Below are 12,631 nucleotides of genomic sequence, written 5' to 3' on the forward strand. Positions count from 1 at the left end.
TATTGGTTGACATCTTACATGTATTTAGCAGCTAATAAGTATTTGTTGAATGAATGAATGAGTGAATCCATGTTAGACAACACACAAAAAAGGCAGTGTATCAATTAGAAATTAGAATGGTTTTTATGTATTTAGATATTACATTCCTTCAGGAAAAATAATTTTTTCTTTTAGTATAAATCCAAGTTATTCTCTATTTCTCTTTCCCATGTTTCAAGGAGTAGAGGTGTGGTTTTGAAATGTAGGGTTTCAATTGGTTGAGGTTTCCTGTGTTGCAGATGCGCTCATGTGTTGCTTTGGATGGGCTAAGGGAAATTTTCTTATGCTTGGGATTAAAAGAAGCTGTAAAGGACATCTAGTTATCTGCCAGAATTTGAGTGACTTAGTGAGTAGATTTTGCACTGCACTTTTCCTGGGCATCTTTGTCACATGTAAAGAATACAATCCCGAATCTCAGCTATCTTCTCACTATTGTTGCCTTACTATTAGAAGAACCTGTAAATTTTATTTCCTGATATCTTGCCTAAGTTTTCTGATCAAGGAAATGTGCCTCACACATCTGGCTTATTACATATATTTCCCATCACATTCCAGACCTTGAACCTCAGGCTATCCCCAGGAATCAGTGCTTAAAAAGAAAAAAATCTCACTCTACAGATAATTTTGATCATCAAGCAGATTTAGGAGACACTGATTCAGAGCAACCTACTCTGTCATTGTCTCCCCCCCCCCCCCCCTTTTGATCTGTTAAATGGATGAGAAATTCTGAGATCATTTTCTGGGAATTGTCACGATTTACAGCTAACGCTTGATCTGAGAGCCTCTGTAGCTAGAATGCTCGATCTTATTCAGACTGGTGTTTTGGACTTGTTTTTGTAACAGGTAGATGAGGAAATAATTCACGTTATGATAATCATGAACTTTATCAGAAGCAACAGGAGAAATCCTTGGTTTGGTTTTGAAACTCACTTTGTTTTCCTCCCTTCCCTTCTGTTTTACACAGTTGCCATCCTTCTGAAAGATGACTATTTTGTCAGTGGTGCTGGCCTGCCTGGCAGATTCAAAGCTGAGAAGGTGGAATTTCACTGGGGCCACAGCAATGGCTCAGCAGGCTCTGAACACAGCATCAATGGAAGGAGGTTTCCCGTCGAGGTGAGAGAAATTCAAAATCTCAAAGTGTGACAGTGCTTTTGGGGTCTTTACATTGATCAGATACTGTGTCCTTCTCCTCAGTCATTTTGCAAATCAAACTTGTACAGTGTCTAACTTTGTCTCTCTGGAAGTCTCTTCCTTGTTCAACTGGAGGAACATATAGAAGTCACAGGCATTGTGGTTTGAGTAGACTCAACCCTGGTTGATTGTCAACATTATTTGTCACATTTGACACAGTTTCTTTTCACTGTCCATTTCTGCAACCCTGCTTTCTGAAGGTCACATTTGTATGAAACATGGGTGACTTCATTTTCACCTTGTAGAAAACAGAAAAGTTAGTGACATTTGAAGAGGAATCTCAGAACCTTCTCTCAAATAGCAAAGATGTTTTAAGGTAGTTTTGCTCCTGCCAGCTGTTGAGAAAGAGGCCATGACCATTGGTGGTGTGGGTCGCTGTTAACGTTGCTGGGATCCATGGTGACATCTTGCTTCCCTGAGCCAGTCCTCTCACAGATCCATGCTGGGACTGGAGAAGGGTGTGGGTGCACGATGTCATGTGCAGATGAGTCTGCCTTGAGCCTGGGGGAGCGAGAGAGCACATCTCCAGCTCCTTTATTAATGTTGGGTAGGGACAGTACATCTCTTCCAGTGCTAACTTTATTTGTTCCTTTACTCATGGTCAGTGTGTGAATACTTTGTTGTGATAAACAAGTTTGTTGGTTCCCCATGTGGTAAGGCTTACAAGTTTGTGGAAGAATTAAATGGGTGTGATTCCAGCCTATGGCTGTCCTCAAACATCGAGAAACGTTGCATTGGGAGCATATTTTAATCAAAGGAGCCAAGTGGCCAAGGAAAGTTTTCAACTCTTCAGTTTTTCATAATTTCTATTAAGTCATGTCCTGCCTTGATAATCTGGTGAATACTTGAGACCCCCCCCACCCCCTTCACACAGAAAAATCATGTATGTATGTACACATAGACTTACATATAATTTATAGGGTCTCATCACTTTCCCTAGCTCCTCAAGCCCATTCATGGGCCCTCTGGGTATCCTTGAAGAACCCCTACGAGATGACAAGATAAAATTTCTTGGTTTATAGATCCTTATTTTGAAATGTAGATTGGCTTCTTGTCCACTGTTCCTGGAGACACCAGAGGTAACTACTCTGAGGAAATGCTTCATATTTTTTCTTTTTTAGCTGACACATTCTCAGTACCAGAATCCTCCCTGCATTAGGACTCTTCTATCTGCAGGACTTCCTGTCCTAGTCATGCAAATTATATGTCTCATGAGTATGGTTTCTACTTAATGGGCTCTTCTCCACCCTTCAAATGGAATGAATCATTTCTTGGAAGTCTTAGCTTCATGTGCACTTGGAAAACTTGATTCCTAGAAGCAAAATTACATCATGTTTTTGAGTGCGGAGCTCGCCTTCTGGTCTTGCCGGCGGGTTCTCATTGAAAGTGTGAGTTGAAGGGGTAGTTTGTGTCCAGCCAGCTTTGCTCTGAAGCCTCTTTGTCTTAGAATTGGGTTGCTATTTGTTCACTTAATGTTGTTCTGGACAAAAGACCTGTGCTTGAAAGCTTGAAAACTTAGTCTGGCGCCTACCTTGGAAAAAGAAGACCTCTGGAGCTAGGAACTGGGAATTTAGCCTCATTTGTAATCATATCTAATGCCAAGATGGCCTGTCTCCTTATGGTCAATTCTGCAAAAGTATGTAGAATAAATGTACGTTGTTTTGAAACCTTGTGACTTTAAATGAATATTTTAGTTTTTCTTCACTCAAAGAAAGCCATTGAACTCAGAAGCTAATTAGAAATGGCAGCTACAAGTGCCCAGACTCATTGTTTGACCAATTTTTTTCTTTTAAGTAATGTCAGATGGTAAGGCTGCCTGTATTAATAGGGTTTGTCATTGAAGCCCATCTGGTTCATAGCCTGCTTTCTTAAAATGTGGTAACATGTTAAATTACTAGTGATATATTTGGAGGAACTTGAGTTTCAGAGATTAAAGGTAACTGGATCAAATTTAACTTTAAAATATGCACAGGAAACTTGCTCACTTTTACCTAAAATGTGTCTGTAATATTTTATGTTACATTGCTTTATTTAAGCTCTTTATTAGCACAAGCTCTCCCTGAGATTTTTATACTGTTTGAACATCTCAGGCTTGGTTTATTTCTTTTCATATAACTACAATGTTTTCCAAGAAATTAGAATGAATGTAATAAAGTTTTAATTTATCACAGAGTAATTTATCAGCATTGGGGACGTTATTTGTTTTGTATATAGTTTGTATGAGAGAGAAGAGTTGTTGTTGAAGACTGCACTGGGATTGCTAGAATACAGCAATGGTTCCCAACTGCGGACAACATCTCCCAGGTGACATTGGGCAATGACTACAGACATTTTTGGTTGTCACCATTGTCAGCAGTGGTAGGCTCCTAGTTTCTAGGGGGTAAAGGCCAGGGATGCTGCTAAACATCCCAATTCATAGGACAGCCCCTACTATAAGGAATTATCTGGCCCCAACATGTCATTGATGTCACTGTCGTGAGACTCTGGAGTAGAGAAAGCAGTCTGTTTAGTGGAATTGAACATTCTTTTACCTGTGCGGCATCATTTTAAATATATTTGAATAATGAGGGCTTCTTTCTTGAGAGGTCATTCCATCCTCTGTGGTTTTTAGAGAGGAAACGTACCTTGCCTTATGCATAACAGCATTGCTGGTCCTGGTTCCTTTAGTTTCTGCTTGAGATGCAGTCATGACCTTGGGAATTTCAATAGCTCCCTCAGTGCTCTAGCGCTGCAAGCTGAATTTTAAGCATATGCCCCACAAGAAGCTGGATCTGCTCCCTGAGGATAAATTGCAACAAATCCACCTTTGTAGGTTTTGCTGCTTCCCAGGAATTCTTCGAGGTCACCTATGACAACTTTGTAGACATCCAGAAATTAGACCTCTCTGAGTTTTTCTGGCTGAGATCCTGGACCCAGTTTTGTAGTTAACATTCAGTCTAATAGTTAACCCCAAAAGTTCCTGTAAAAACTAAACGAAAGCTCTTCAATAGCCAGCATTTTTTATAGCTCAGTTAAAGTTAGAAAAGAAAGTCAAGAGTCAGACTACAATGCCTCGCCTAGGAGACTAGACCCAATTTGGATCTTCAGGTGTTCTAACCTCCTATTATTCAGCTTTATTCATTGCCTAGCAGCAGGTTTTTCTTGAGTGTCTTCTGTTGTACAGGTGCTGGGCTACAAAAGTAGACCAGAAAATCATGGTCCTTTCCCTCAATGTATTTACACTCTAGTGCTGACACAGAAATTGAACAAGTGGTTACATACTTAGCTGTGTAATTTCAGTTGTGATATAGTCTCTGAAGCAGAAGGATATTTAACCAGTAGGTGGAAGCCTCTGTGCAGTCAGCAAATTTATGAAGATGGAAGAGATGAATTGGAGTTGCAGGGATATGCAAAGGCCCTGAGACAGGTGGTATTTCATAAGTTTAAGGCATAAAGAGAGGTCAGTGAGGGTTTTGGTATGCAGCATAATGTCTCCCCGCCAGCCCCCAAAATGTGCACTCATTAATCTCTGGAAACTGTGAATTTGTGTGGCAAAAGAGACTTTGCAGATATAATTAACTATCCTTAAAGTCAAAAAGTTAAGAATGTTCCAGTGATTAAAACAGTGGTGTCAAAGTGTCCTGCTCCAGTTCTTCCATGGCTCTTTAGCTTTCTGTTGTCTGTCTGATAAGGATTGTGCCCCCCAAGTTTTATGTATTAGTAGCTCAATCCCCACTGTGACTGATAAGAGGGTGGGAAATCCTATTATGGTAATTGAAAGGTGGGGCCTTGAAGAGGTGATTGGATTGTAGGACCATGCCTAGTGAATGGATTAAAAATGGTTGTCATGGGCATGGTCCTGAGGGCTTTAAAAGGAGAGTACATCAGGAGCTCTTTCTCTCTCTCTCTCTCTCTCTCTCTCTCTCTCTCTCTCTTGCTCGCTCTCTCTCTCTCTGCTCCATCATTTCTGCCATGTGAGACCCCTGGGTCACTGTCATCACCACCAGGACTTTCACCAAATATGTTCCCTGGACTTTGGACTTCCCAGCCTCTGAAACTGTGAGCAATAAATTTTGAGTTTTTTTTTTTATAAATTACTCAGTTCCAAGTATTTTTGTTATAAGCAACAGAAACAGATTAATACACCATCTAACCACAGTCATCTATGACAGCTTCTATCCTGTCCTAAATTTTCTCCCTATTCCACACCTAATTCTTCTGTGGTTGGTGACTTAAATAAAGGTTCTTATAACACTAATAGGAATTGAATCATGTCATGTTTCTGCTAATAACTGAAATTGGAGTTAATGCAAAAGGAACCTTCAGATAAAACCTCTCAGAGCTCCACTAAAGTAGAGGTTCATTGCATACTTGTTGTTTGAAGTAATTAAAATCTTATTTATTACAATAAGAGATTGCAGGAGTTGTTGATTCAAACTTATTGTTGCTTTGTGAGTTGAAGTCTTCAATAAGCTTAAATGATCCAAATAGACTGTGTGTGCCCTTTCCAGTGATACTCACAGCTGGTTCATTTCAGCTCTGTTTAGAGCATATTAGTGAGTAAATAGAAGCAAGGACGTTTTTCCTAATACATACCATGTATACATTACCATGCGGTACACATCTGCAATCCCTTATCTGAAACCATTGAGGCCAGATGTTTTAGAATTTCGAATCTTTTTTAGAAAGAAATTATAGCACATGTGCCATGTACATGACAGAAAACACCAACAGGGTCTGGAACTGTACCCCTTGAACCAATTAATATTTCCGTAGCAAGCAGATGAATTGTTAAACTAAGTGGAAATATCAATACTCTAAGTAGCTTCACATCTCTTTACCTCAGGTCTTACCACCAAATTACTTTTTGCACCAAAATTATAATTAACACCAACACCTTTTGGTCATGGAAAGGTGTCCATGGCCTCACTGGTTTATGTTCCAAGGGTACTGGGTAGTTACACCATGACACAAGCATGTTGAATCATTTGTCTGTATGGAGGGATGGATGTGTTCAGGTACCTCTCCCTTCCTCCTCCCTTCTTTGTCATAATAGGGGACAACATTCTTAGTCAAAGTTAAGGAATGTCCCCTGGAGTCAGTGAGTTGCTAGCCTGAGGCTGACCTTGTTCTGGGATTGATTTCCATTTTAACATTCAGTTTGGGGCTGCAGTTGTCTTCCCTATCCATGTCTTCAGGTGGGTTACCTTGACCTTCTCCTGCAGTCTCTCCTGTCTGCTCATATCCTGCCATGCTATGAAAGAACTAGACTAATGATTTGCCTGTTATTCTATGAAATGGATCTTGGTTCTTTCCAGGAATGCTTGTATCACATTCTGGTTAGTTATCTTGCGGTGACCCCTAGGTTATACCCAGTGACCTGTGTCTGCGTTCCTTCTCCCTGCTGAGCTCATGCACTTGTGAACACAGAAGCCTCACAGAGTGCCTGCCCCCATCTCCACACTGACGCAGGCATGGCAGGCTACTGCATAACTCAGATGTGACCAGCCCATCTGGCAACTAAAGCCCACGTTTTAAATCCTAGCTTCAGTAGCATGATATTCTAAAGCATGGACTAAGTGTTGGGTTAGGCTAGCACCCCTTATATGTCCTTCCTTTTCTGCTGGAGATAAGTTTAGACATATGAAATATCTTTTTTAAGATTTATTTTCTACACTAGCATATTAAGGTCTCAGGAGAATTCTCCACTGAAGAAATCTGTTTGCCTTTATTTAACACAATGTTTTCCAAACGTAAATGACCACTGTCTCTTCTTTCTTTGTGTAGCAGTTAGTAATATCATTCTCTTGAAATGCAGGTTTATAACTTCCTCCTTTTTTCTTTAGTCCATATTCCTTGTAAGAAATGGGGTCCTATTTAAATAATGTTTTCAGAGGGCACCAATAGTGATTTGGCATTTCGATGACTTTGAAAATTATAAAGACATCTTGGCTTGTTCAGAAAACAATTGTTTAGTATTTTTATGAACTAGGTACTGTCTTGCTTTGTCATTAAACAGAACTGTCAGTAGAGGGGGACTCAGATATTTTTTATTAAAAACAACTTTTACAGTATCACATTTTTTCTTTTCCCGTGTCATGTACATTACGTAAATTCCTGGAGTTGCTGCAGGTTCTCACAAAAGCTGCTTTCTTCACAGAGTCCTTTGTCCATGGAGCTTAAGTTGGTGTCAGTTTTCCATGAGCCTCTTCACGGAATGTTGGGAGTGTTGAGAGATGCTTCTGTGCTTACCTGGTGTGTGCTGTTCTGTGGTGTAGCCAACCATGTTTGCTCTGCAGTGACTTCCTTCAGATGGCAAGAGAATTGGCTGAAATTTAGTTAATGACCTCATTGAAATAAAGATTCCATTTTAGAGCAGAGTGTTTCATCCTTTGCTAGTGAAATATTTAATTTCCATCTGGCTGATCTTTTATGTGTATGTCCTGTGTTAATTAAGAGGAACATTTGAGGAGGCCCCGGTACTTAGAATATGCTCAGTGGAGGAGTTAATGTCTGGTTGTACCAAGCCGGAGAGCAGGTTTTGAAGGGTAAAAGCAGCTTTGGTCCCTGGTGTGTTAAGTCGCCATGATGTCTGACAATCGTCACCACAGTCATGCTTAGATGTGAAGTTGCCTCAGGGCTGTATGACGGTATGTCGCTGACATGTGGTGTGCTGATAGCTGATTAATCATACTGAGAATTACAGTCAAGGAGATGACACTCTCTGAAAAGAAAACCTGGTTAAATTGGAGGTAAACACTGATAGAAAATATAATGGGTGCCATACATTGTAATTGAACATTATCAGAACCCACACTAAAAGAGGCAAAAGGAAACGGTTAATTTTATTTGATTTTGACAATTTATTTTTTATACAATTTATATTCTAGAATAATATAGTTTATAACATATAAAAATTATTATAAAGGCAGCTAAAACTTAATTGATTTTAATAATCTATTATATTTACCCGAATATATTCTAAATATTATTAGTTCAACATAAAATCAATATAAATAGTTGTTGCTGGGATATATTACATTCTGTTTTTATACTAAGTCTTTGAAATCTAGATTGTATTTTACACAGACAGGACATCACTATTTGGACCGGCCACATCTATATTCTACATTCTCAGTAGCCTTATGTAGGTAGTTGGCTACCGTACTGAAACATGCGGACTTACGCATAACAGACCACAGTAATAGATTTTAGGTAATAAACGGGCTATAAGGCTAACAAATTCTTTTTATTATTTATTATTTTTATTGAAACAAAATTGATTGTACATATCTGTGGGGTACAGTGTTGAATATCAGAACCTGTGTGCAATATGTGATGGTCAAATCAGAATAATTAGTATATTCAGCATTACACAATGTAACAATTTTTTGTGGCCATTTACCAATTTCTTGTGAACTCCCCCTCCCTCTTTGCCTTTCCCTCCTCTGGTAACCTCAGTTTTGTTCTCTCCTTTTGTAAGTTCAATGTATTATTGTGATTGTTCTTCCTTCCTTCCTTCCTTCCTTCCTTCCTTCCTTCCTTCCTTCCTTCCTTCCTTCCTTCCTTCCTTCCTTCCTTCTTTCCTTCCTTCCTTCCTTCCTTCTTTCCTTCCTCCCTCCCTCCCTCCCTCCCTCCCTCCCTCCCTCCTTCCCTCCTTCCTTCCATCCTTCCATCCTTCCTTTTCCCCCACTTATGAGTGAGGACATGCAATATTTCTCTTTCTGTGCCTGGCTTATTTCACTTAACATAATTTTTCTCAGTTTATCCATGTTGCTGCGAATGACAGAATTTCATTCTTTTTTATGGCAGAGTAGTATTCTATTGTGTGAATATACCACATTTTCCTTTTCCAGTCACCTGTCGATAGACACTTAGGTTGGTTCCAACTCTCAGCTATTGTAAATAGAGCTGTGATAACCATGGGAGTGCCGGTATCCCTTCAACATGATGATTTCCATTCCTTTGGGTATATACCCAGCAGTGGGATTGCTGGATTGTGTGACATTTCCATCTGTAGTTGTTTGAGGAAACTCCATACTATTTTCCATAAGGGCTGCACTAATTTACAGTTCCACCAACAGTATGGGAGAGTTCCCCTTTCTCTGCATCCTCTCCAGCATTTGTTATTCTCTGTCTTTTTGATAATAGCCAGTCTAACTGGGGTGAGATGATATCTCAATGTGGTTTTGATTTGCATCTCCCTGATGCTTAGTGAGGTTGGACATTTTTTATGTGTCCATTGGCCATTTGTATATCTTCCTTTGAGAAATGCATATACAGCTCCTATACCCTTTTTTAAATCGGGTTACTTGTTTTATCTTACTGTGAAGTTGTTTGAGTTCCTTGTATATTCTGGATATTAATCCTTGTCGTATGCATAGCTTGCAAATATTTTCTCCCATTCTATAGGTTGTCTTTTTGCTCTGTTAACTGTCTCTTTTGCTGAAGCTTTTTAGTTTGATATAATCACATTTGTTTATTTTTTCTTTTGTTTCCTGTGCTTTTGAGGTCTTATTCATGAAGTCTTTGTCCAGTCCTACTTCCTGAAGTGTTTCCGCTATGTTTTCTTTCAGGAGTTTTATACTTTCCAGTCTTATATTTAAGTCTGTAATCAATTTTGAGTTGATTTTGGTATATGGCAAGAGGAACGGGTCTAATTTCATTCTTCTACATGTGGATGTCCAGTTTTCCAAGCACCATTTATTAAAGAGGCAGTCTTTTTCAAAGTGTATATTCTTGGTGCCTCTGTCAAAGATCTGTTAGTTGGCTGTAAGTATGTGGGTTGATTTCTGAGTTCTCTATTCTGTCCCATTGTTCAGAAATTCTTTAGGAGGAAATTTTATGCTGAATTTTTGGTAATATTTATTTCTGTTCCAACAAAAAAATAGATCAAAGGATACAAAGTAGCAGATATATGTAGGATGAACGAGTCTAAAGATCTGGCGTACAACATTAGGACTATAGTTAACAATAGTGTATTCCATTGAAAATTTTTGCTAAACGAGTAGGTAGATTATAGCTACTCTTTGGGTGAAATGGATAACTGTGAGATGATGGATATATTAATATGTTTCACTATAGTAACCATTTTACTATATATATGTATCTCATAACTTGTATACCTTAAATATACTCAATAAAAGTTTTTTTAAAAAATGCATATACAGTAGTTTAGTTCTATATCAGGGTCTGACTTATTTGTTTAAAAGCCTTCAGCTAGATGTGGTACAGGTTTTTTTTTCTTTATAAGCTTTAAGTTTTTTCCCCTTGTTGTTTCTTTTCAGCAGTATTTGTTCCTGGAGCTTTAAACACTATTCTCAGAATCCATTTCCAAGCTTAGGAACTCAAATAAAGCTGGCTGGGGAGACCTTTGTGCACTGAAGGTAGAGACCTCAGGCAGCCAGATCAGATGTACTGTAGGTTCAGGTCAAGAGGATTTATGGGTGTATAGCTCAACAACACCCCTGCACCACCCCTGCTCCTTTTTTTTGTCCTGTCAAAATTTGAGCAGGAAGGTTTCAAGCCATCTTAAATCTAAAGCCTTTAGCAAGTTCTTTAGTGCCACTGTCACTCAGAAGCGACAGTCAGAAAGATTTATCAGGAATAGAAAGAAGTGAAGTTTGAAAGAAAGTCTATTTCCTCTCTTCCCTTTTAAGTTGCTAGCATAGAATTTCATAGCACCCCCCTCTAATGGAATAGGAAGGAAATTCCTAAAGCTTCCCAATCTGGACTGTATGGCCTGGCACTGATACATTTACTGTGATATATGGAGACCAGCTGGGCAAATTCACCAAAACCTTATTTTATTTTAAAATATAAATTTCATTTCTGGAGTGTTTGAGGATGTCTTAAAAGTCAGGACTTTAAAACCCCAGTTAATACATGGAAGATATTTGGGTTAATAGTAAAATAACTTCTAAATCCCAGCTCTTACCTACAAGATACAGCTTTGATTTCTGAATCTCCCTATTAAAACCTTCATTGCATTGGTTTATAAAGTTCAGTATTTCAGGGAATTTTCTTAGTTTGTGCCTCAGTGTTCACCATTCCCTGATCAAGTAAGACTTGGATTGAAGGAAACCCCACTCCATGGTTTTCTGCCATTTTTCAGCCTGCCTCTGTGTTTGCCTTTGAATCTGCCTCTGACTCTCTCTGCCTCTTTCTTTGTCGCTCTTTGTCTCACTTATCAGAAAGGTTAAGTGTGAGCTGAAATATCATAACTATACATAGGGAGCACCCTTAGAAAAATATGCCCCTGGTATATTGTTAGTCTAATGCTCCATGTAAAAAGCAGTCTGTGACCAGATGTATTTGGAGAATCTGCATAGTAAGTCTTCCTCTTATAGCCTGATGATGGGCTAACATAGTACAAGTCTTGAGAAGTATTTCCGTAGAGAAACCAGCTTGTTTTCTTCTAACTAGGAATCTCCCAAACTCAATTGAAGTGGAACTCTAAATACGCTGGGGGAAATGCTGCCCCAGATGGTTCAGTCGAGAGATCTTTTCCATGCCACAAAATATACAGTATGACAATTATGTCCTTACACTCTTCTTGAGTTTCTAAACGATATATAGAAGTTGCTCTGTAGGAGACACAGAGTGTCCTGATCTCAAGGGCTTCAGCAGGAGCTGAGGCTTGAGGCAGGAGCCTGCCTGGCCTGCTGGAGACACAGCCAGGAGGCCAGTGCCGGTGAGACAGAGGAAGAGAGGGCGAGAGGGGTCGGAGTGGCAGTTGTCGTCCCAGTGATGTGAGGCCTTGTGGACCACAGGAAGCTCTGCGGTCTTTACTGCAAGTAAGATGGGAAGCCACTGGAATGTTCTCAGTGGAAGAGTGATGTCGTCTGGCTTATGTTTTAGGAGAATCCCCCTGGCTGCCTTTGAGAAGAGGTAACTCCTGTGCATGCCAAGAACTAAAGTAGAAGAGGATAGTAATTTTTCAGGAGAAATGATGGCCGCTTCAGCCAGGGATGGGTGTATGAAGAATAGGTCTGATTCTGATGGTTTTGAGGAAAGAACATGCTCGTCAAGGGCCATATGAGGGTGATGTTTTCTCGGGCAGTAGAGTTTGTGTCTCTTGGTTTAAAAAAAAAAAGAACAGTTTGAGGAGAGAAAATTATGGTAACTGGCCAGAGTGTAATATTTTATAGTATTTCATTCAGGTTTAAAAATTATTTAAAATTTTTGATTTTCTAATATTCAAATTTTGTGTAATACGTATTATGTACCAATTTTCATTGCACAATATACTGTATATTATATACTAAAGAAGAATGTAACAGAGAAGTGATTATGAAACATAATGTTAATAAAGCAAATCCCCTCCTCATAGGGTAAATTTGAGTTTATAGATATAGAGTGCTTTGAGCAGGACCTGGCATATTCTAAGAGTTTATTCCGTATTAGCCATTCTTATTACCTT

The 12,631-nt window shown here is 39.2% G+C and overlaps 1 protein-coding gene across 1 annotated transcript in view; it reads left to right on the forward strand.

The window, feature by feature from the left end:
• Nucleotides 1-12,631, forward strand: part of LOC134390120 (receptor-type tyrosine-protein phosphatase gamma-like) — a 228,059-nt gene that overhangs the window by 17,976 nt on the left and 197,452 nt on the right. Inside the window, exon 3 of the mRNA XM_063113408.1 lies at nt 1,004-1,152. Within this exon, the coding sequence (XP_062969478.1) occupies nt 1,004-1,152 (149 nt within the window). The remainder of the gene's footprint in view (nt 1-1,003; nt 1,153-12,631) is intronic.

The sequence above is a fragment of the Cynocephalus volans genome, chromosome 11, assembly GCF_027409185.1.
Source record: "Cynocephalus volans isolate mCynVol1 chromosome 11, mCynVol1.pri, whole genome shotgun sequence".
NCBI classification, from domain to species: Eukaryota; Metazoa; Chordata; class Mammalia; order Dermoptera; family Cynocephalidae; genus Cynocephalus; species Cynocephalus volans.